The sequence below is a fragment of the Ovis aries genome, chromosome 2 (assembly GCF_016772045.2).
Source record: "Ovis aries strain OAR_USU_Benz2616 breed Rambouillet chromosome 2, ARS-UI_Ramb_v3.0, whole genome shotgun sequence".
NCBI classification, from domain to species: domain Eukaryota; kingdom Metazoa; phylum Chordata; class Mammalia; order Artiodactyla; family Bovidae; genus Ovis; species Ovis aries.
In genome coordinates this window covers 148,528,489-148,554,073 of record NC_056055.1, presented here as the reverse complement: position 1 = coordinate 148,554,073, position 25,585 = coordinate 148,528,489, and the positions used below count along the sequence as shown (strand labels likewise).

The following is a 25,585-nucleotide window of genomic DNA, read 5'->3' as shown; positions in this document are numbered from 1 at the left end:
AATGGAAAAGAAGTAAACTCACATGGATTTTTTCCCTAAAGTTTCTAGTCATGTCAGATGCTTGGTGATCAGAGTAGCAATTTCATCAAGGTACGAATTTGAGGAAATTCCTTGAATTATCAATACTGGAAATAGTTTTGAAGTTACCAGAAATACTTCATGACTTCATCTTATTTTTCTGCTTTCATTTTCCATTTTCCACTGAATGTTCTCATTTTTTAAAAATCTGTTGTAATATATACATATATATGGGGCTTCCCTGCCTGATGCCTTACCTTTGAAGTAAACAAAGAATCTGCCAGCAATGCAAGAGACCAGGGTTTAATCAGTGGGTCAGGAAGATCCCCTGGAGAAGGGAATGACTGCTCACTCCAGTATTCTTGCCTGGAGAATCCCATGGACAGAGGAACCTGGCAGGCCGCAATCATGGGGTCACAAAGAGTTGGACACAACTGAGGGACTAACACTTTCACTGTAATATATATAAACATATATATATGTAAAACTAACTAAACTTACTTTTCAGTGAGGAAGATAAATTTTCCATTGTTTTCTGTTAATCCATTCTCATTTGAGTTTGGAAGCAATTTAAAGTGGTAATCATTTTATATCTTTAAGGTAAGAAGACAAGAGGTTTCCTCTCCAAGAAAAGAAACTTCACCAAGGAGTCTTAGCACTCCTTTATTCCATGAAAGGTAGTTCTGTATCCTTCTTTGCCTACTCTACAAATTATAAATATTGAAATACATTTTTATTTACATATTTACGTTTTTAGCAATTGTAAGAAACAGCAGCCTTTTGAAACTGGAAGAGATGAACTCAAGGCTTCTCCATGTTAAAATGACGTAAATAAGTCATATAGTTAATATCAGAGATGGTTCTAAAAACTGAATTCTCTGAAGTTCTCCTATTTCAGTAGAATAAGTATTATGGCCACATCATTTTATATGGATAGATCTTTAATCTTTTCAATGTGAAAAATAAAAAATTAAGTTTTTTCTGTTTAAAATATCCACAGAGGACAAAAAGTCAATACATTGCAGTTTCTAATGTAAAAATGAGACAGCCAGCATAAGTGGAATATATGAATAAGGAGACATGCTAGTTTGTGCCATATGTATGTATTAGAACTTTATCACTTACTTTGTGCCTGGCTCACCAAATATTAAAGTTGTTTTAGGAAGTATTATCTAGGAATTTAAAATGATATTTTTAAACTTGAACCTTTCAGTAATTATTTTGTGGTACATTCAAAGGTGCTTGTAAATTCAATCATGATTTCTAAAATTTGAAGATATAGTCTTTACATTTTAAAATGTTGATTTATTTTTAGAAGCTATATAGAGAAGACTTTCTGGGATCTGAAAGAAGAATTTCATAGAATATGCTTGCTAGCTAAAGCACAAAAAGACCACTTAAGCAAACTTAATGTACCAACCACTGCAACTGGTAAGGTTTAATTTAATACAGTAATGTTAATTTTATTGGTTGAAATTGATTTCTTTTTGATTGTGAAAATATTTCTATAATTATTGGCCTCTTCCCTGTCTATTTTGTGTGGCGCTGTACAGATTGAATTGATTGACATAATTACTAATCCTCTTAATAAGAAGTCCTACCTTGGAAAAATAAATACAGGATATATCTCTCAAAATCTTCATTTGCTATTGGGTATCTTATTAAAATTAATTGATATATATTACTAAATAACCTAGAAGCTACACTATCATATATGAGCTAAATAAAATTATAACATTAGATTTGTGTTTTAACTTCTGCCTGAAAGTTAGTTGGACACCATAGATACATTCTTCTAATTTGAATGAAGAAATGAACATTTCACCTTTTATTAGTCCAGTTCTGTTGAAGGCACAAAGTGCAAGTTTAGTATAAAATACAACTCAAAAGGAATATCTGTTTTACAGATATAGTTTGGTATGGTTTTTAAAAGCTCTACCCTTCCCTAAAACCCCAGACAGACTTCCTGGTATTTGCTTCAGTAGTTAAATATGAATAGCAAATTACCAAGGATTGAATTTGGCTACCAGGCACCTCTGTAAACAAAAGGAAGGTGAACTGATCATTTATAATGATAAATTCTCCTTTACCCTTGTGATTTGAGATATTCTGCATGCAGTTCCGAAGAGATGTGATGTACAGGTTTCAATCTGAAAGATGTTGCCGCAGTGCTAACACCCCTTTAATTCAAGACCACTTCCCATTTCTTAAAACTCATAGCTCGGCTATTTAAGAAATCGTTTTATCGTGTAAATTTACTTTTTGCTTACTCCTACCATTCTGAAGTAAAAGAATTATCTTTATTTAAAATCTACTAGCTGTAGAGATGTAGTACCTAAGAAATCATAAACATGCCTCTTTGAACATCAGCATCTCATCAAAACATTTTAATGGTGACATATTCATTGTTACACAGAGAACCTACCCATTATCAGTGGCATAATACTTTGACCATTTTTAAGTTACACAGGTCTAAATCTGAGTATGTATCTGTCAACTGGAATACTTAACAACTGGAGTGTTTAACTTCAATTTCTTTCCCACTAAAACTGCCTCATAACAATATTCTTACATTTTATATTAACTGTGTCACAAATAATAAATACAGCATTATTCTTGAAATATTTTAGGTCTTTTGTGCTACAAACTCCAATGAAGTTTTCTGACTCCAAATAAACCACCATATCAAATATGCTTCTGAAAGGAGTAGATCAAAGGGGGAAAAAAGAAAAAGAAATGTTTGGAGATGGGTTGAGGAAGATGCCTGCCTGTTCAGGTTTATTCTAAGGGTGAACACTACGTTGAATACAAATAGAAAGTAACTGTTTTAATGTGATTTGCATAAGATAGCTGGAAAGAGTATATTTAACATGATTGTCCCCTGTCTTATTTTTTGTTAAAATTTGATTTTTACTTTTAAGAAACAGATATTATTCATAAATTGCTGAATTAGTAGAATTATAAATTTTCTTTTAATTTTTTTCTTCTCATCCACATATGACAGTAACCTTGAGAAAGGATAAAGATGAAATGTATGCTTAAGCAATTATGGCTTCAGGAAGAAGTACTATTTGGTCCATGAAGTAGGGTCATATTTCAGTGGGGATCAGGAGATGAGGATATAGGACTATAAGTTAAAACAACCGTGAGATCTTTTTCTTTTGTCTTATACCAGATAATTAAACTGAGAAGTAGTCCAAATGGACAGCCTGTTCTTAAAATTTAGAAATCTAAAATTTAGAGATAAGTGTCCTTGAAGTAAACAAAGTAGAAAGACAATTAGCTCACCTGATCATGTTTCTTAGTATAGTGTCAGAATGACAAGTGCTTTCATGCAGCTTGAGTTTTAAATTTTCTAAGCTTAGATTTCTAGTAGCCTTAGAAATCTTAGGTTTAAACAAAAAAATTTTTTTTGTAAATAGTAACTCTTATTGCTTGAACAAATTAATTCAGAAGATTAATGTGCTGAGAGGTATGCCAACTAGCTATACTGAAAGAAAATATATGCTTTTTTACACTTGTTTGGGTTTTCTATGTTTTGTTCACAAAGGGGATAGACCTACTTCTGGAAAAGAAATTTCGAGCACATTTCTATCATTTTGGAGATTCTTTTCTATAATGTAGAAAGTAGCACGTTCAATGTGTCATAATGATTCAGAACACAGGCTCTAGAGTTAGGCTGCTTGAGTTCCAGTTCCAGATCTACCACTCATTCATTAGCTGTGTAGCCCTGGAATTAACCCCTGAATTAACACACATACAATGGTTGTAAGTGTGTGGCACGTAGAAGTTCTGTTAGTATTAATAGTTGTCATTAGCAGCAGCAGCAGATTCTCTTGCATTCATCCTGTTCTCCTACTGAAGAACATTTAGATAAGTGTTTCCTCCTTCTCAGGTGTTAACAAAATTTAGTTGCCTCAAGAGGTGGTTTTCCTGATTTATTATTTGCGATTAGTAAGTGTAATCTACAAAGAAAGTACTATTTCCTAGAATTTCCTACCATTTTTTAAGTCTACTACGAGGAAAAATGACTACTTGAGAGTTAATGGACTTTAAGAACCTCAGATGACAGAGAAATCCTGCCAACCAGTTGTGCTTGATCTTAATTACTGTACCACTTCCCTTGTGGCTCAGCTGGTAAAGAATCTGCCTGAAATGTGGGAGACGTGGGTTCGATCCCTGAGTTGGGAAGATCCCCTGGAGAAGGGAAAGGCTACCCACTCCAGTATTCTGGCCTGGAGAATCCCATGGACTGTGAGGTCCATGGAGTCGCAGAGAGTGGGACACCACTGAGAGACTTGCACTTTGACTTTCACTCCTAGTTACAGACGGATCATCTAGCAAATGTAGATTATTATACTAAGCTCCATGCAAAAGAGAATACAGATTCATTTAGAATTCGTTTGTTGAAGGCAGACTATATGCAAGTTCTGAGCAGGGTACTGGAGAAAGTGGGAAACAAAACAGTTTAGGAACTCAAGATATCTACCTTAATGGGAGAAAGAGGTAATTTGCAAATAAAATGCAGAGTGTTTAGTCCTCAGGGCACCCACGAGTCATGACTAAACCAGTCTTGGGAAGCCAGAGCCAGCCATCCAGAGAAGTGAATGCCTAAGCCAAGAAATGAAGAGCATATAAGAGTGAGGCAAAGAGTAACAGAAGGCGGCAGTTCAGATAGTCTGCACAGCATGTGTGAAGGCCCAGAGACAAGAGAGTATGGCCTTTTGGACAGCTGTACCAAAGTTCATTAAAACTGGAGTAAGGAGTGAGTAGAGCAGATGTGGTGAAAGATGACAGCAGGGAGAGGTGATCAAGCATCAGTCATGCACAGTTTTATACGAATTTTAGGGCTGAAGGTCTTGGAGAACCATGAAAAGGTTTTATTAAGAAAATAACCTGACCAAACACATATTTTAGAAAAACTAAGGCAGGGTAGGGGAAAGCAGTGTAGATAGTGGAGTGAATATGAGAAAAATTTAGATGCAAGGAAGCAGTTCAAAGGCTGCTGTAGTTAATCCAGTAAGAGAAGATAGTACATACTAAAGAGAGGCAGAGGTATGTAACAGGATGAACTAAAGAAGCTGTTGGCATCATGGCATTTGGACTACAATCATGTCCAAACAGTAAACATCTTCTGTTGGAATGTATCTTGGCAAAGAAGAGAAAGGTGTTATGAGACTGTAAACATCAAAAGGAAAGGAAAAGAATGACATTTAAGTGCTTACTGATCTGGGCAAATGCTGTATCGCACAGTGCTCTCTATACCCTGTCTGCTTAAATTGGCATCATTGGTTAAGGTACAGCTTCACTGATGGCTACCTTTTTAGCGTGCTGATTAAAAAAAAAATCACCAGGCTTCCCTGGTGGCTCAGATGATAAAGCATCTGTCTGCAATGTAGGAGACCTGAGTCCATTCCCTGGGTCAGGAAGATCCAGTGACGAAGGAAATGGCAACCCACTCTAGTACTCTTGCCTGGAAAATTCCATGGATGGAGGAGCCTGGTGGGCTACAGTCCGTGGGGTTACAGAGTTGGACACAACTGAGCGACTTCACTTTCACTTAAAAAAATTTTTTTTTTTTACCATTTGTCCGCTTAATGAAAATATACATATTAGCAGCCTCCAATTTCACTGTCTTCTAGAAGTAACATTGTGGGGCATAATTTAGCTTCTTCTAATCTCCCAATATCATCAACATGGAGAGTGCTTTGATCATTTTTTTTCTTGCATTGAAAACCATAGCCCTCGTTGGCCCCACACTGAGCTGTAGTGTTCTCTGAGTTCTGCTTTTTTGTTTTTCTTGACTCATGCCTTCAGCTCTTACTGATAACTGCATCTGCTTTCAACAGCTCAGGTCCATGCCTTGTAGTTTGCTGCTTCTAACCAGCCATGAACTAGGCAGGCATCATCAAGCTTGTTAGAATGAATCTAAAATGAGAATAAGAGCAAAATTCATCTGTGGGCCTTGTGGCTCTAAACCTGACCCCTCAAAAGCACTATTTTCTTATTTTCTAGCTTTTGCCTATGTCCTCGAGAGCTGTATTTGTTGGAAAAGTATCTTCTAGATAAAGGAGCTTTGGAGTTTCTAATATATACCTGATAACTTGTACTCTTGCCTGGAAAATCCCATGGACAGTGGAACCTGGTGGGCTGCAGTCCATGGGGTTGCTAAGAATCGGACCCGACTGAGCGACTTCACTTTCACTTCTCACTTTCTTGCATTGGAGAAGGAAATGGCAACCCACTCCAGTGTTCTTGCCTGGAGAATCCCAGGGACGGGGGAGCCTGGTGGGCTACCGTCTGTGGGGTCGCACAGAATCGGACACGACTGAAGTGACTTAGCAGCAGCAGTAGCAGTAGCAACTACCTTATCTAGAGAGGCCTTTTCTAAATGAGAAAATCCTATATTCACGTAGAGTTTTCTGAACATGCATCCTAAAATTTCATCCTTCTTTTGCTTCCAATCTTTTCTCCCCCTAACACCCACCGCCACCACTCCCTCACATAGAGTAGACAGTAGCTAAGCTGATTGGTGGTATATTAATATTTGTCACACAGACATGTTATAGGGGAGTAAATGACCTAATTCATACAGATTCTTAACCTGTACAGTATATTAATATATATATGACTGGTAAGGAGTTTCCCTTTTAATAACTTACTCATCTAAGCAAGCTCACAGTTGCAGCTTCCATTACTGACAAAATGTTGAAATGTGTATACTATAAGCAAATGTTTTTAAGTGTAGAGCAGAATAACTGAACAAGACTCAAGGCTTACAACAGCACAAGACCTAGGGAAAGACAAAGTAGTTAAACTTGCACTAGTAAGTTATATCCCAGTTCACCCACTGGAGACTGCTAATATTTCTGTGTAAGATGGTTGCAAATGTTAAAAAAAAAAAAATGCCAGTTGTCTTCAGTTACTATAAAAACCAATAGAAAAAATAATACTCATCTATCCAAAGCTAATTGAACATTCAGATTTTTAAGAATGATTGAAATGCAACTGTTTTCCTTTTGTGTTTTTTTTTTCCCTGCAGAGACACAGTGCTCTATGCCTATACAGTGTACGGATAAAACAGATAAACAAGAAGTGCTGTTTAAGCCTCAGGCAAAAGATGATATAAATAGAGGTGCACCGTGCGTCACATCTGTCACACCAAGAGGACTGGGCCAAGATGAGGAAGACACATCTTTTGAATCACTTTCTAAATTGAATGTCAAGTTTCCACCTACGGACAATGACTCTACTTTCTTACATAGCACTCCAGAAAGACCTGATGTCCTTGGTTCTGTCACATCTGAGACTGTGTGCCAGGATCAATTTAATATGGAGCCCAGAGACAATCCAGGAAACTTTGTCAAAACAGGAGAAACTTTATTTGAAATTCAGGGAATTGACCCCATAGCTTCAGCTATACAAAACCTTAAAACAACTGACAAAACAAAACCCTCAAATACTTGTATTAGGACATCTCTGGATAGAGCTCCGTGTTTGCCACCTGGAGACCATAATGCATTATTTGTAAATACATTCCCACTTCAGGACCCATCTGATGCACCTTTTCCTTCACTGGATTCCCCAGGAAAAGCTATCCGAGGACCACAGCAGGTAACTGTTTTGCATTAACAAATATATTATGTGTGAACACACATTTTGCCATGCATGCACAGATACGCATCTCTTTCAGGTTATCAGACATCTTTTTAAACTACTGACTAGCCAAAGTTAAGCTTTCAACTAACAAAATCCAGGTCTTGTAATAAATGACATGAAATTTAAAAGATGATTATGGCAAAGGTCTGTTATAAAGTACCTTAAAATTTATGGCACATTTAGAAATACATGTAAAACCTTATCTATATCTAGTGTGTTTCATTATCTTACCTAGTCCCTGGCTCAGATTTTTATTCGGTATCATTGTTATAATAAGATTCTTTATTAAATGTCATTCTGTGAAGCAGATGCCATTTTTTATCAAAAAGTTGTATATATCATACTTACCTTTATAAGAATGCATCATTTTTTAATAAGTAAATAATCACATTGTATGTTTCTATTTCTGAAAATAAGTGAACTGTCTTTCAAATAATACTTTTGTGCAGTCTCATTTATACAGTACTTAGAATCTGGAGGGTTTGGTTTTGGTTTCTAATCTGGCCCTGAAAATGCAGCCTAATATATTTTTTAAATAGTCTCTACATATGTATAATTTTTATCAAATTCTTTAATGTTTCTAAAGCTTGCAGACTATTTACAGCCCATCCTTAATGCCACCCCAGTCCCCTCCTACCCTCCCTTTTATTCAGGTGCTATTACAAAATGCTTCTTTAAGTTTAAAAAAAATGGGGGGGGGGGGTTGTTTAATGCCTGAAGACAACTGAAAAATATACAGTTGTTAAAATAAACAGAAGCTTGTTTAAAAAAATCCAGATTGCTACAAGTGTCTAAAACAAATTGAGGACATTTGTTTGATTTCCCTTTGCCTTGAGATATGTACTGAAAACCAAAACACACCATCGACTTGATTAATACTCTTTGGTTTCGTCAGTATTTTTATAGGTTATAGACTTTTAAATCCACATACAAAGAAGGCAATAGTCAAGCTGTGGTATAGTTTAGCAGTGGAGAAAAGGAGGCAGCTCTGACAATAAGCTTTAATTATTGACTCACTTATGTTCTACATTGTACCTTATTTTACATCATAGTCACAGTTATAGTTACTACTTAATGAAACAAATTAAACAGTTTCATTTATTGCAAGTAGAATTCCTGTGGAGCTGTGAAGTGCATCCGTTCTAATGCTTGTTACTTTTTTCTCCATCATATCTCTTGCTTGTTCTTTTACTAGTCTGTGCAGTCATGTTTCAGTAGATGGCACCCTGCATTGTGCATTTGCTTTCTATGCTACAGCAAGGGAAACAGCTGGTATGTGATTACAACTTGATGGAAAAGTATTCAGCTTAAAAAATGCAGGAGAATTGGTGTTGAGCTGTCACAAGACATGGGGCATAAGGTTAGATAATTGATATTTTGGCAGAAGAGGCAGAGAAATTCATCTGTTTTGAATGCTGTGTTACAGTTTAGGACTCAAAGGATATTTCTTAAAATGGGTTTTTTAAAACATTTTGTTGTTTTATTTGCTTTAGTAAAGCTTCTATGAGGAATACAGAATTCTTGAGTTGTTGATAACAAAAGGAAGTGAAATTTTGGTTTTCATAATTCAGATTTTTACTTTTATATCATTACTACTTAACACCTTTTTTATACATTCAGCTATCATAATAAAGTCTGAAACATATCTGTTTATTTTGCTCTATGTGATTTTCTTTTCTTCCTACTTTTGCTGAGTCAGTCATTGGGGGTCCCAACCAAATTCTGTGAAAAGATCAAATCTGAACTAATAGCTCCTAACAGAGAAGGATAAGTATGAACTTTGAAAATAAATTGGTAGTAGAAGATTGGTTTATCAAATGTTTGCTCCTGAGCCTGTTACTATTTTACAGATTTTAATTAAAAGTATCTTTAACTTACTAATCTTTCATTTATATCCATATCAATTTCCCATTAGAATGGTACTATTAATTGTAGTTTTTGGTTAAACTGCCAACACTAAAATTTAAGTCTAGTTAACTCTTATAGTCTCACAGTTAGTACTGCTTTTCTTTTATCATGGGAGAAAGGAAATGATTTCACCCCAAATTTCAAATATGTATTTTAAATATTACTGTTTTTTGTTATAAAATTGCCACTTCTCACAAAAGGATTTGAGTCAATGTTATAAGCCCTCTGTACTGATACTTGAATGTATCTGGGTGCTTAGACAGACTTTGTATATTTACACCAACTGTACACAGCTGTCCAGTAAAATGTTTATAAGAAGACAGTGATGACGTAAAACCCAAATGCTTCAGTTAGTAATATACTGTTTACGTAATGATTGGTTAACCAGGATGAAAGAGATTGGTTAAGGGAATGAAAACTAACACTGTGTCAAGAGTTGGATTAGGTTGTTATTTTAAAAGCAAATTAGTAATAGGAGCACAAAGGGGTCTCTTTAAGTTGGCTTTTTGAGGTGATTTTCCTCAAAGTGCCAGAGTTTAGATGTTTTAAGATAAGAAAGCAAATTTTAGAAATAATTTGGCTTATAGCATTTCAGGAAAATAAGATATTCTAGTCAACAAACATTTACAGAACACCTACTCTTGAACTAGATGCTTTCTCTTGCCCTTCTAAGTATTTTTTGTAATAGTAAATGCAGTTAAGGGTATGTATGTGCTGCTTATTATACTGGAGGTAGTGCTGTTGAATTATGCTTTTCCATAATTTAATTGGGCAACTGTTGACAGGCTTCACTTTATTTAGCCACAAAAAAGGGTAAGAAGGCCAAAGTATGCACTGTATAACAGAAGCAAAATAAGAAGTCAGCAGAATGCACCCAATGTTGGATTTTGTTGAATGATTAAATATTTGAGGTTTCAAAAGAGAATTGATCAATAGAATTCATTTCATACTTAAAAAATTATTTTCAAAAATTAAAGTACTTATTTCTATGATTTATTCATTGTGGATTTGCTGGTAAATAGTAGTAAAATTCAAATTACTCTTGATCAAAATGCATGTTCACACACATCAGGTCTAGTGTGTTGTGTATTAATAAAGGTCCTATATCTGAAAGTTCCCAATTAAAATTAAAAAGATAGATTTTAATTTTTTTAAAGTCTCAGTATTGACTGTTGCTTCAGAACTGTTATCACTGTGATAATGGGTATTAAAACATGCTTGTGTTAAAACTGGAAGCTTTTTAGTTTGTGAAGATAAAGTGTGTGAATGTGTATTTTAAGTGATTCTTTAAGTTAAGCTATACCCTTTATGAAAAAGAATTGAGTCATGTCCTCATGCTAATTCTATGAAAGGTAATTTGCTTTCATATTAGGGAATTTCATATATATGTATATATCCCATTCAAAAAATTTGAATTAGAAATTCAGTGCAAGTTGATTTTAAATACAAATAACAGAAGATGTTTTTATTTGTTTCCTGCAGCCCATTTGGAAGCCCTTTCCTAATCAAGACAGTGACTTATTGGTACTAAGTGGCACAGGCTCCGAACTACGTATACCTCGCGTATGTGAATTCTGTCAAGCAGTTTTCCCACCATCCATTACATCCAGGGGGGATTTCCTCCGGCATCTTAATTCACACTTTAATGGGGAGACTTAAGATGCATTTGAAAACAGACATGTCAAGTTCTACGTGATGATTTTGGGTTTGTAATATTATATATTAATACTTGATTGCAAACTTAGCTCAAGATCATTTACTGAAAAATCCAGTCACTGCTATTTGAATTTCTAAACTTAATATTGTAACTGTCTTTTATTGCCTTTTAAAAGATTGTTTTGTACAAAGCTATAATTCATTGTATTCATGTTTACAGTGTTTATTATATATGGGATTATGCAATTGTGTAACAATAATTTATGTTTTTTCAAATGTCTAAGCTTATTGCTTGGGTTTCTAGTTAGAACTATTGAATGTGGTGAAGTCAGATGTTTATAGGGTTTTTAAAATTTGTTTTCATTTTAAAATTTAGATTATTTATGCATTGGGTGTTCTTTTTGAATAAACCTATAATAGAGAATAGCAGACAAGATAAATATCTGAGTAAATACCAAACTTAAGACATTTGTTGCTCAGTGATAAAAATCACTGTTGGGATTATTTAAAACCTTTAGTGTTTTTTTTTTTTCTTTAATAAAAGACATAGGTTTAATTTTTTCTGTATGTATAGCTACATGATGAAGTTAGTTAAATATTAAGAGTTACTTATGTTGTGATAGTTAATGTGTTCTTTGTTCCTGAATAAAAAAATAAATCACATTTGGGGGAAATTCATAAAATTCATGTTTCTTTCCAGTAATCTGAAAGAAGGGTAATACCAGATCTGGTGACATTTTATTACAACTAATAGATCACTTTGAAATTTAAAATTATTTTTCAGGGTAAACTTTCTAAAGGAACACATTTGTCTTTAATGGGAGCAAATCTAAAACCTTGTAAGGATTATTCATATTTACTAATTTACATTAGAAATATCCACATTCTTGTTGAGAAATTGTTAATTCATTGTTAGCAGCCTGATTGATGGCCAGTGAAGGATATTAAAGAGAGGGGATACCAAATTCAGAAGACTGCAGAATTCTGTTTAAAATGAGACTTCCCTATGATTCTTGTCATTTAGGTTTCTCTTCCCTCCCCCACCCCACTCTCAATTTTTTTTAATGTTTGAGGCATGGCTTCTCTTTTATGAAGTAAACACTGATTTGCAACTCTCAAAACAGAAATTTAGGCCTTCTTGGGAGCAAGTGTTTTAGAAAGCTGGAGAGAGGGTTTCTGATAAGGGGTTGGGGCAGTTTGTTCATATTTCACCTGTGCCACGGTGAAGGGCCTTAGCTTGTGGAAGAATGAGAGTGGTGCCTCGACTTCTTAGGGTGCCAAGCACATCACATTGACATCTTCCTCACCAAGGTGACAGTGATTATTAGGCATTCACTGTGAAGGGTTCTGAGGCATGTACATCTTTCTTTCATTGCCACTGGAGCTGAATGGAAATGCCTAGACAATTATCCAAGTCTCTTCCCTTCCCCCCTACCTCCCGCCCACCCAACCTCCCCTCTCACTCCTCCCACACACACGCAAAATTAAAAAAAAAAACTTCCCAACGTATTCCAGCCAGAATATACTACTGCATCTATCTAGTGAAAGGGGATTCTTTTTCCTTCTCTTTTCCTAGGTGAGCAAGTGTTCCTCTCTCACAGTTGACATCTACTAGCCTATTGACAATGGAAGGAGATTATGGCCCAGAAAGGGACTCAGTGTATCACTGACTCCTCCGGTCCACCCTTTTCCCACCTTCATCACTGCTAGAAAGCGGGGAGCTCTTGTTTTCTGCTAGGTTCCAGTGCTACCCCAAGCTCCAACTTGTAAGGGCCAGAGGCCCTCCCGGGCCAAGGGACAGGCCGCCTGGAAACCCAGGCTCCAAGCCCGCACTGCAGAGGTGGCGCTGTCTGCAGCCTGATAAGTGGAGCGGGCACCCACCGGGTTTCCTCTCTTAATCCTGAGTCGTGTAGGGGCTGCCTCTTGGCATCTGCTACGCGTGGCCGGGTAAGAACAGCTCCCAGGTAAAAAAGCTTCACACGCGAAACGCTGAGTCTGAAAAAACCACCCCCGCCGAGGCGAGGCAGTTGTGAGCGGGATGCCTGAGAAGTGGGAGGTGAATGTCCTCGGGAGGGCCCCCGTCCCCCACCTCACCAGCCCCCCCCCCCCCCCAACCCGTGCAGCTTTCCCTGGAGGCTGAGGCTGCTGCCAGCGGGGACATCTGCTTTCTTACACTCCAGCCTGGCTCACCCCGCCCCCTCAGCCCCGGGTTGCGTGGTTATTTTACCAACACCGGGGGAGGGAGAGTTCGAGGAGGTAGAAAAAGGGTGGATCGAAGCTCGGGAGATGTTCTTCCCCCTCCCCACGCCCCCTCCTTTTTTCTTCACATCTTTTAACCTTCAAGGTAAAGACTTTATAAATATGAAACGATCAGCGTGTCCTGGCTCCCAGGCCCGCCTTCTGCTCGCGGGGCTCTCGGGTGCGGGGCCTTGCCCTCCTCTCCAGCCTCCCCGGAGGTGGCCCGGGTTTCGGCGGCCTTGCCGCGCGCAGGGGCCGGCCGGGTGCGCTCAGCCTGTGGCGACTTTTCTCCCGGGCTGCTGCCTCGACAGCTGCTTGTAGCTACAGTAATTAGACTGTCAGTGCTTGTTAAGAGGAGAGAGGGGGAAACACGCTTCTGACAGCAGATTCCGAGACTCCCCAGTTTGTTAATTTCTAAGAGATCTTTAAAGCATTAATTGAGGTCTCCCCAACTCTCCCCTCCCGTCCCTCTCCCCAACTCCTCCCTTCCCAAAAATATCTTTAGGGAAAGAGAATTCTCTCCGCGTGGAAGCAGTGTTTTCCGCAAAACTGCCAGCCCGCCCCCGACTCACGCACACGCACACTATTTTACATATACATCTATATGCACACATGTATACGCAGAAGGTTAACTCGGCACAGGCCTCGTCCAAATAGGAACCAGGATTGCATTTAAAATAATAATAATAAATAAGTAAATAAATAAACTAGGAAGGAAAGGGGGGAAGGGAAGCAGAAGTCGGGAAGAAAAGAGAAAAGCAGCAGGCTGATTACGAGGTGTCAAAACTGCCAGGAGCAAGAAGGTGATAGCAATCAGGGGTGAGAAGAGTGCGGCATTCGTGCGGGGCAACTAATTATCCGTCTCATTTGAGAAGAGCAGCATTTGAGGCAGCAGCGTTCGCCTGCTGAACGGTGACAGATTGGCGCGGAGGAGAGGGGAGGTGTTAAAACAATGGAGCCGGGCGCGCGAGCGCTGCTGCATGCTAATCAGCCCTCCCTCCGCCTGCCTGCCGCGCTCCCTCCTTCCTCCCAGCCTCCCTCCTCCGCGCTCCCCCTCCCGCCTGCGGCGCTCCCTCCTTTCCAGCGGGCCCGCCGCCGCCGCCACCCGCTTCCTGCTCCCTCGCTTTCCCGCGCGTCCTTCCCGCCGCTGGCGAGTGGAGCCCGGGCCGGGCCGCCGTGCCCCTACGCGGCCCAGGAGCCTCCACGCTGTTCCCCGCGGGCGCCCTCCCGGGCCCGGGCCGCACGCGAGCGCTGCCCTGCGCGGGGCTCCGAGGGCCGGCCCGCTCCCCGCGCGCCACTTCGGGAGAGTGGGTCTCGGAGGAGAGGCCGGGGAACCTGCCTTCTGCGGTGGACAGCGAGTGGGAAAGACAAGCGAAGTCAAGTAGGGCGAGGGGCAGCCTGGGCTGGGAAAACAGTCGGGGCCAGGAAGGCGGAAAAGTTTCCCCGGACCGACGGCAGGCCCCTCGACGCGGCCCTGGAGCCGCCCCCAACCCCTGAGCAGAGTCTCCCCCGGGTAGAGTCTCCCCCGCGGTCGACCTCCCCTCGCCAGCCCGGCCAGAACTAAACGGACATGGTTGAATATGCACCTCTGCGAGGAAAGCAAATAAAGGGCCTGAGCGTTAGTTGTGCTGCCTAAGGCTTGACCTCCTGACCCCAAGGCCCGGCTTAGGGGCCTCCGGACCCCTAGAGATACACTATTCCATTGTTGCCGGGGAAAGAACGCCTTTAAGAAACCGTCCCCCGCCCTCCGCCGCAGTGACCAGAGGCCGGAGGGGTCCGGGCCATCTCTCAGCACAGCTCCCCGCCGGCGCTCTGGCCTCGGGGAAGCTGGTCGAAACCGCAGGGCCGTGCCTGCCCCTGGACGGAGACCACCGGAACCTTTCTGATGGAAAAGGTCGCCTTAGACCTGTTGAGGCTGGCCTGGGACCTGAGTTTCTTCCTACTTTTTAAATTTAAAAGCCCATTGTTGAGCTTTAAGCTTTTGCCCAAAATACACTTTTATTCGTACGTTTTTGCTATTACAGATTTACATAAACTACCCTTAGAGATTGAAACACATTGAAACACTGACGTTCTTAAGTAGGTTAAGCGAAACGCAGCTACGGAGAACTGACAGGTATTTAGATTTGAAGGAGAATGCAATTCCTTTCTAACGAGTTCTGTAACTACTTAGCTAACCAGGTGTCTAAATTAACATAAAATACTTTCTTCCCCCAGTCATAAATGGAAAAGGAAAACAGTTGAAAGATAATCCATACAGTATAATTTTTGTTCTGCTGAACTTTACCACTGCATAACTTTACACACACAATTGTTTGTTTAAAAAATCAACATAAAATGTGAAAGTTTGAAAAAATTGTCATATATATATATACATGAGCGTTTATAGTATTCTCTCTACCCTTCTCTATTTGTAATGTTTCATTTAAAAAGTACAACACAAAAAATAAAATGACCTGAGTAAATTTTGATATTATTGATCTTCATCCCTGATCTAGTCCTATGAAAAACTACACGAACACACAGAATGAATAATTTTTCCTTTTAGAATGTGCCCAGGCATACCAATACAATAGCTGAAAGCAGAATTGTTAGAATCTATCCAAATTATACAGAATGTTTAAAAGTTTTAAAATTGAGATTTCTTAAAAGACTCATATAAAGAATTGTGTGTAGATAAATGTTAATGCTTTTTTGTTTCCACTCTGAAAACCACTAAGCAGGCCTCTCTGCCCTTAGTACATCACGGACTTTTTAGTCCTACAGTATTATCTGGCATTTAGAAAATTCCCTGGCATCTGAATCTGTTAAAATAGCAACCTATCTAACAGAGAAAAAAAATAATAACCTTACATTTCTTAATGTAAACTTGGAAATTCAGATGCTCCATCAGTATCAAAATTAAGCAGTTTATTAACTATTCATCAGCCTTTTCTTCATTAACTAGCTCTGTGTAAGCCAAGAGTCTCTCTCTGATGCAGTAAACCTTTAGAGTTAAAATATTTAGTTCAATTCTATGTTGTGTTATGTATTTCTAATACATAATCAAATTCTTTACTAACAACTTGGTTATTGTGGATTTACTGTAATTTCTTCTCAGTCTATATACTTTGCAAGTTTGCATGATTGTTTTAATGGTGTATTTGCAGATAAGTTTTTATTTGCACATAAGGACAAAAAGGTGAAGTGAAATTTGGTCCCAATGGAAACCTGTTAGGTTCCCTGAACATATGGCTCATTGGGCTGTTACTTCCTTTTTGAGATCATTTTCCAAGATTTTTTAATATATACATCAACTTGACACCAGTTATAAAGAAAATATATTGACTTTGTAGATGCCTCCACCTGGGGAACATCTCTCAAAAACAAACCATGCAGTCAGGTGCACCTTTAAATGTACAGGTGTCCAGTCTCAAGAACAGGGCATCATTTGAAATTAGTCAGAACCGACAGTTGATTTTACACTGTCTTTGAAATTAGGTAGTTCTTTGGATTCTTAGAATGCCACATGACTTGATTAATACAATTAGGGGTGACTACTTAAAACTACTTTTTTACAGAAAGCTGTGCATTTGGAATCTACAGTATTACAATGATTTCTCTCAGTAAATACAAGTGATGCAAGTCTCATTTATTGAAAGTGTGTGGTGCCAGCTTAAGGGGAAAATCACAGCACTTTGAAAAAGATGTAAATGTTCAACTGGTAAAAAAGGGGGGAAAACCGTGCTAAAACATGTGCCTATTTCCATTATGCTTAATTTACTATTCAAAACAAGTTTTTCCTAATAAGCTCTATTGTTTCTTTCTGTTTTGTAAAATTTAATATGTGTGAGACAAAAACCAGATTCAGAATGTGAATGAAGTCTGGTTAGCGAAAGCTTGTTGGAGCTTTCAGTTCAAGGAGGGCCTCAGATTAAAAGACATATCACATTATGACACTGATAATATATAAGGGAGAAAAGTGTCTCAGGTTGTTTCCAGAACCAGTTACAGTAAGACTGCTAAATTCCTCCAGCCTCCGAGTGAATTCAAGTGCAGCAAACAGCAGAATATTCGCAATGGTAGTGCTGCAAATATTTACCAAGTAACTTTAATTTCTGCTTTATTGCAGTTCTCTTCTTTCTGAGATCGAGATTCCCAAACAGGACTGAAATATAAGTTCTCAAACATGTTATCCCCTTGTCTTATCTGTATAGGGTCATTTGTCTTTAAGTCAGTCTCACTTTTCCGGAGTCTTTGCACCTGATTATGGGAGCCCTTGCTGCCTAACTGTTCTCTCTCATTTGAACATCTCCTCGGGATCTGAAATGCCTGATAACCTGGAGTATGCCCATGCTTCCTTTGCTGTTTAGGTCTATATCATGAACACATTTACAAAATATCCTGCTTGTACCCTTTGGAAGCACTGTACAAAAGAGGAGTTATCACTTATTAATTCAAGGAATGATTGTTTTAGAAATAACCAAATCTTAAAGATTGCCTTCTTTTTGTGTGGACAAAAAACATTAAAAAACTCAAAAAAAAAAACACAAAAAGACTGTGTCTAAAGAGAATGAATGAGTCCTTCAAACCTACTCAAGAACCCATCTCAAGCTCTCCTGCCTTTCAATCCACTATTTTTTCTATAATAATCCTTCACCTCAAGATAGAAATAACTTTTTCGCTGTCTTTGTACTTGCCTTCACAGGAAGCTTAAATCACTTTATATCTGGAATCTTTTGTACCCAAAGAAACTAACTAATATGCTAAACCACAGAGACATTAGAGAGCCTGGCATTCCCTGACCATGAGACAGGGTGGCTATTGGGGTGATTATCGATTTATCACCACCCTAACACAGGGTCCCAGAACTTGTCTGCTGGGAGAAGCATCTCATAGTATACTGAGTGTGAGATTCCCCATACCTCCTCCGATGAGCAAACAACAAGTGTTGGAATGTATTTTGTAGCGTGAGACACAACGCGAAGTAGGAGAAAAGGTAAAAAGGATTTGTACCTCTAAAGCATGGAGTTAAACCTCACCATGACACCCAAACCACAATGCTAATTGTTTAATAGTCCAAATTCTAAATCAAAGGTTATAGTTTGTATAGGAAATTAAAAGAAAAAAGTCAACCAGTATGAACTGGAAGTGAGCCTATGTATTTTCTAAAACTATTAATCTGGAACTAAAACATTTTTCTAAACCAAACAAACACTTCATTTGCTTCAAGAACCGGCCTTTGCTTGTCTCTTTGGACTTGAGACTCAGGAGGAGGTCTCAGCTTTATATTCTCTTCCCTAGAGTGTTGGTGAATCAACTCTGAAAACAGCTCTCATTAGACAAATAGTTTCTCCATTTGCAGTTGTTAAATGGCACTAATCGCCAGTAAGAAAGGGGCATCCTGTGTGAGTGTATTCATACAACTTCAAGCAATTGGTTTAAAAGGAAGGCAAGCTCACTAGGAATCTGAGGTATCAGTAAGGGTGATAAAGCTTGCTGGAAAAAGCTCTCTCTAACCAGGACTGAGGAAGAAATGCAAGCAGCAGGCTTCCTCTGCTAAAGCAGCTTTGTGACACACTCACACATACATACGCACACACACACACACACACTCTCTCTCACACACACACACACACACACACACACACACACACATACTCACTCACTCCAATATTCTGAGGTTTTATTACTGGCATTTTGAAAGTCTCTTCCTTCAGCGTCTATAAGGGAAGACCAGGATGAGATCTATTTGTAGGTTAGGGCACCTGGTGAATTTTAAAGCAGATTTTACTCCACCTTTCCATCTTTAAAGTTATCAAGTCCCAACTTAGTTTATTCTGAAATACAATTAATATCAAGGAGTAGTGTGGCTCTATAGCAAGAGTTAGAAAAAAACACATGATCCCAATTTGGAAGTACCACTGTAAATGACACTCCACTTTGAGAGGGTGCTATAGTACCCTGGACTGGCTTCGAAGGAAACTGGCCACAGAGAGGGAGCTCTGGGCCATTGTCTAGTCAAGAGTCAACAAGAGTCAAAAAACTCTGCCACTTCTGCCAAAACATAAAGACATTTCCAAACATTTCAGTCTTTTCTTCCTGGTTCAGCCTACAATATGCTTGCGAAAGTGTGCTGAGGGGGTAACTCATTTCCTTTCCAAGGCAAACCCCCGCTAAAAATGTCTCGAATATCCCAATTAGTATACATCAGAGAATGACCCTTGCTTCCTCAATCTAGTATTTTTTAGTTAGGATTGCCTGGTTTAGCAAATGAAAGTACAGGATGCCCAGTTAAATCTCTGTTTCAGATAACTAATAAATAATTTTTTTTTTTTTTTTTGCTGTAAAAGTGCCCTGTGCAATGTTGGCACTCCTTTTTTTAATATCTTGTTGACTAAAAAGATGTGAAATCCACTCTTAACAGATATTTCTCTAGTTTTTTACTTTTTGTGAATTTGGGGGTGGGGGTGGGGATCAGGTGCAGATCAGATATGCCTTTGTGCCTGGAATTTTCTTTCTTCCTTTCTCATTCCGCAGGGGAAGTCTCAGTGCCTCTTAAGCATCTCTCAGCCTCTGCTCTACACGCTACTCTCCTTGCTTTTGATTATACAAGGTTTTGCGTTGTATTGAAATGTGTGTGTATTTATCTAGTCTCCTCTAGGATAATGTGAGCTTTTTCAAAGGGAGAAAGACCTTATCACCTGGCTTCCACCCTTCCACAGGCTTCCCTGGCGCCTGGCTAGACTCTGCTTCCAGGCTGCCCAGGTGGGCGAGGAGACGCAGCGGGAGTTCTCCACTCCCACCTGGGACCCAGGTGCCAAGGGAAGCTGAGACTGGGCAGTTGGGCCCCTGGAAGCGTGGGCAAGGAAAGGGAGAGGACGCAGGAGCGCTAGGTCCTCCCAGCCCCGCTCTGGGAAGGGGTGAGGGCCCGAGCAGGCCCTTCCTGCGGCCCGGCCTGGTGGCCTGGAGGCCTTCTCCCGCCGCCCGGGCCTGCCTGCCGGCCGGCCGCCCAGCCCGGCCCCGCGAGGTCGAGAGCTGGGCCGCCTGGGCCCGCGGCCCCTGTGGGCGGCGGGCGGCGCGGGTACCGACGGCTCGGAGCGCCCGGGGGTCCCGGAGGCCGGAACCCTCGGCCCGGGCCCTTCTCCGCCCGCCCGGCCGCTCGGCGCCTCGCTACAGCCGGGCGAGTCCTCCCCTCATTTGTTGCATTGTTTGCATTAATATGAATATCTTGTTCTGTTTGTTTTGTCTCCTGGGAGCCAATAAAGCTGTGAGTTTTTTCTTTACACCAAATGCAGCTCTACGGGCGATCAATCAATGGGGTAGTCTTCGGATAATCTGTGAGAGTGAGAAATCTAATAAAACTAGCGACTAAAAAAGGAAAACAAAATCTATTTTTCTCTTAGGTTCACTACGTCAGGATGAGTGTGTTCCACTTCTGCTGCTTGAGGTGGGTTTAATTTTTTTGTTTGTTTTGTTTGCTTTAAACAAATAGAGTTAAAGGTCAACATGGGAGGGGAAGGGGTTTGAGGGAAGAGTGAGAAGAAGAGGGATGTTGGGGGGCTTCTTACATTTTTCTGATGATTGGGCAGTTCTTGCAAGACGAGAAAAGAAAGTACTTGCTAACATCCCAGGGAACCAGAGAGATGCACTTTGCATCTAATAAGAGGTACTTTGGCAAAGAGGACTTTCCTTAGTTCTCCAGGCACACAGGGAATGTAAATTGATAAGGAAGTTAACTTAGTAAGGATAATAAACCAGGTTATTTTTGTGTCCCCTGCCCCCATCCCCAGTTTCCTCCTGCTAGACACTAAACTCCCCAAGCACATTTTGGGAATGCCCCTCAGCTAGCCTGAGCAATGCAGGGAGGATGAGAAAGATGGGCCTGGCTGCAGCAGCCTCCTCATAGCACAATGCAACCTAAATCACTTATAAACAGATCAAAATAACAATCTGAATTATCTAACATTAACAGCTGAACTAAAGAGCCCAAGATTATGTGATGAATTGTTAAATTGCAGTAACATTGTTTTGGATTGCTAATTAAAAAAAATAAGCAAACCCCATGACTCTAGATATGACAACTGAAAATACCCACAAATTATTTAATAAATGAAGCGTCTAACAACTTTAACACTTCCTGGTCGCCTTGTTAATAAATGTAATTTGAGGTAGATTTTTTAAATCTTCAATCTAAACAGTGAATTCATTACGCGCCATTCAGATCTCTGGATGCCTATGGACTTCTTGGAATTAGGTGTTAAATAGACAAAAGTGAACCAAACTGCCTTTAAAAGCACAGCATGACCATGTAATTCTTTTTCCAGTTTGTGGTAAAAAATGATGAAACTTCTTTCCAAGTAGCTATCACCCAGATTTAGTGTGAAAAGTAGTGTAATTGTAATTCACGCCATCAGGGTCTATCGCTGATAGACGATCAGCTGTTCTGTAGTGGGGAGAGGCTTTCTTTTCAAATAGGAAAGCTGCCAAGTGCTCTGCGATACCTCCAGCAAGCTTATCGGATTGAGTTCAGAGCCAAAACAGCAGCTGCACACATATGCAAATTGGCAATTAATAGTATAACATTCTGCAAAAAAAGAATGTTTAAAAAATTTTTTTAAGAAAATAGAAAGAAGCTACCTGAACATTAACCTTAAGTGTAACTGGGACTTCTAGGATGAGTGACTAATGATTAATTACCCTCTGGAGAGGACTTGCTCTTTATTACCTTCTCTCCTACAGATCAAGTCTTTGTTGTCTTGCTGAGTTTTGTCTGTTTTATGGAACACAATAATGGACTCAAAGGAATAAGTTTAAAAATAACTAAAATTCCTTATATTTTGATTCCAGAAATATGGAAATTAAGCCCTTTCCACTGATCATTCTTTCTCTGCACAGAGAACACAAAGCAAGAGCTCTCGCATCCTCGTGAAAAAGACATTTTGTTCTGGATGTCATCATCTTTTTCCACTACAGCTTGCAATAGGAGCAAGCTTCACGTCCTGGGGGTGCTGCCTGTCTGTGTCTTGATTTCTGTCTGTCTCTTCCTCCCGTTGACAGAAATGCAGTTTGTAGGCTTCACGCAGCAGTTTGCAGAAATCCAGCAAGATTTATGGTTTATGTTGCCCAGCATGAATAAACACAACACACTCAAATGTTTAAGGGAAAAAAAATCATATGAATTTGTTAAATTTCTTAACATCCTGGCCCCCCACCTCACCCCAATTCTCGCACACGAGTATACTGTTTCCCCTGATACAGTCATACGATGGTTGTGGCTGGGATTAGGTTGACAACCTAAACCCCAAGAAGGGCCTGGCATTTTCACAGCAGCCTTTTCCCAATGTATTGAGTCTTCCTCTCTCTCTCTCTCTCTCTCTCTCTCTCTAGCATGGGGGTGGGGTGATTAGCAAATGTTTCAGATATTCTGTGAATTCTTAATAGTCATATTTCCATGGTTGAAGATCTGCCTGTTTCTGGTATGTAGCAGGTTTCAGAAGTGTTGGTGTTGAAGGTTTTATAGACATTTCCAAGTTCCAGGAGTTTGAAATTTGGGTCAGTGTCCTGATTCCCTTCAGTGTGTAAGGATGAAGTAGGTTTTATTTTGCTTTATTTTCTGGATGTTTCACAGTGAGATTGGGTCACTCCTGACTGTACCATATATCATAATTGCATAATTGTGACCATTATTTCTGTCTTTTTCTCCTTTGATCACCTACACGTCTGGCATTAGTAGTTTCAGTTTTATGGCAAATCAAGTGGGCATTTAGCTTAAAAATATTCTTATTCTTACCCCCTAGGAACACTTCTTTTATAATCTGAGACAAGTTTTGGATTATTAACATTCCAGCTGAAAGCATACTGTACATTTTCATTACTAATATTGGCTTTGAATTTTGAATATTAAATTTTTAATAAGAACTTCACCCATGTAGAGTTAAATGTTTGTTTATATTATTTGGAAAAAAATTTGATAACTGTCAATTAAACAACCAGTCCCATTTGGGGTACAGAAAGATGTCAGCCTTTAGTAAAAAGCACAAAAATCCTATCCTCTGGGTCAGTAGATTACACTTCTCTAAATATTTATGATTAACAGAACTCTTTTGGTCTGATTCCAATAAAAGTAGCCTATGTTCTGAAGATTATAAAGTAAGAAGAAAATTATCAAGCCTATATTTTATTCATAAGTATTATTTTTCTTGATTTGTGATCCAATTAGAATGCAGTTAGACTTTTCTTATGGCTAATGAAAACTGATTTAAAATATCATATAGCAAGTCAATGGAAAAGTTGCTTTTCAATAAAACAGAACAATGGGAATGCCAACTTTCCTTCTCTATAACTTCATTAACATGGTTGTATAGACATTTGCATGTAAAATGTAGTTAACAAAAATTACACAGAAGTAAATTTAGTCCTTTAGTGCCTACCTCTATGGTAAAATCAGACCATTTGGCATAGTTTGAAGTCTTCCAAGAAGCCTGGTTTCCACCTGGAAAATAAATTACTAAATTTGAATGTGTTACTTATACTATGATGAGTTGTCTATCTGTTACATTTTATTTTAGTACATATACTAGAAATTGTACTTAGAGTTTTCTAAAATTGTCATCTGTTAAGGTAGAGAATTATAATAATATAATTATACCCAGAAGAAAGTGTTCTGACTTTAGATTATTTTGGTACTGTTACAAATATGATGCATTTTTAAAATTTCAGAATGTTTGTCACAAATTCATTTGTTTCATTGTCAAATTTTGAGTTAACTTAGATTAGCTATAAGTGTTCTAACCCAAGTTTATTTTCTTTGCATTTATTGATACATAGATCATGCTTATAAATGGGCTTCCATTTTATACATATACACTATTGCACTATCTAGCTGTACTTACTTTGCACCATCTGTAAATGAAACTTCATCTCAAAAATTTCTCAGTTTGATAAATAATGAGATATTTATTAAATCATCATTTCTCAGTTCAATATATCCTACTATTTTAAATCATAAACAATTTTGCATTATAAAAGCTATTTTGAGTAACGAAAATTCTATGCTGTATGACAGACAGCATCCTGAGATGACTGGTGAGATGTCACAGACAGAGAGCACAACAGTTAACTTCTGCAGATAGAAACTCTGCTTTCTAATGCTGCAGGTGTGCACAGTGGGAGGAGATGAAGATGTGGGCCTCGTGGCTCAGGAAAAACTCTTCACAACCATCACGAGAAGGGGAAATCACGTCTCATTAGAATGTGTCTGTAAGTTTTTCTTCATCTTAAAGAAAAGTGCATTCATCTCTGGAAGAAAGCAATATTTCTCCCTGAAGTGTACATTTTCTAAGTTGAATTAAATAACCGGAATGGGTGTGGTTGTGGAACTCTGTATTCTCAAACTCAGAAACTTTATAATTCACTGCAATACACCCAAATATGTCTCATCCTTCCACCATGTCCATGATAATTATGATTTTTATCTCTGACTCTTTTTAAACTCTAAAGTGCTTTGTGAATCCAGGTGAATATATAATAGATACCACCTTCTGTGGGAGTGAAAAGAAGAAACCCTTGATTTGTCTTTAAAGGTGCTGTATTTAAGCAATATGATGTTAAAATGTTTTGTCTTAGCACAAGGTATTCGTTTTGAAGAATTTATCTGGAGGACTCTATGTAGTAAGCTGAATGAAGAGCCTTTACTTAATGTGATAAAAGAATAGTATTTTTAGAAAATCATGCTTCTAGGAAATCTACTTGGCCGTTGGATTACTAGTCTAGAAAATGATGGTGATAGAGTAATAATAATTCTTGGTTCTGGCCAGGCACTTTACATACCTTCCCTCATTCAGTCATAATAATGTCCTTGTGAGACCAGCATTATTATTTTACTGATGAAGAAAATGAGGATAAGTCTATTAGCTAGTAGTGGACAAGCCCCTGTGGCTGTGGAACCCTCAAGACCTCACTCTTATCATATAAGGCATTTCCATTCTGATATCTAAAGGACAGAGGCCTGGAGGTTGGCAAACCATTTCTACCCTCTTAACATTCCATTTTTCCTTTACAAAATCAGAGAGAGTCAATGAAACAGTTCCAGAATTTTGCAGTGTAGTCCGGGTTCCTTTGATTG

At 38.9% G+C, this 25,585-nt stretch overlaps 1 protein-coding gene across 2 annotated transcripts in view; it reads left to right on the top strand.

The window, feature by feature from the left end:
- The window catches only part of TANK (TRAF family member associated NFKB activator), a 79,198-nt gene extending 67,274 nt beyond the window's left edge, over positions 1-11,924 (top strand). For both annotated transcript variants that reach the window (XM_004004666.4, XM_012135846.4), the window contains exons 5-8: positions 619-695; positions 1,334-1,449; positions 7,061-7,632; positions 11,068-11,924. In XM_004004666.4, the coding sequence (XP_004004715.2) occupies positions 619-695; positions 1,334-1,449; positions 7,061-7,632; positions 11,068-11,244 (942 nt within the window). In that variant the 3' untranslated portion in view covers positions 11,245-11,924. The remainder of the gene's footprint in view (positions 1-618; positions 696-1,333; positions 1,450-7,060; positions 7,633-11,067) is intronic.
- The last annotated feature ends 13,661 nt before the right edge of the window (positions 11,925-25,585 follow it).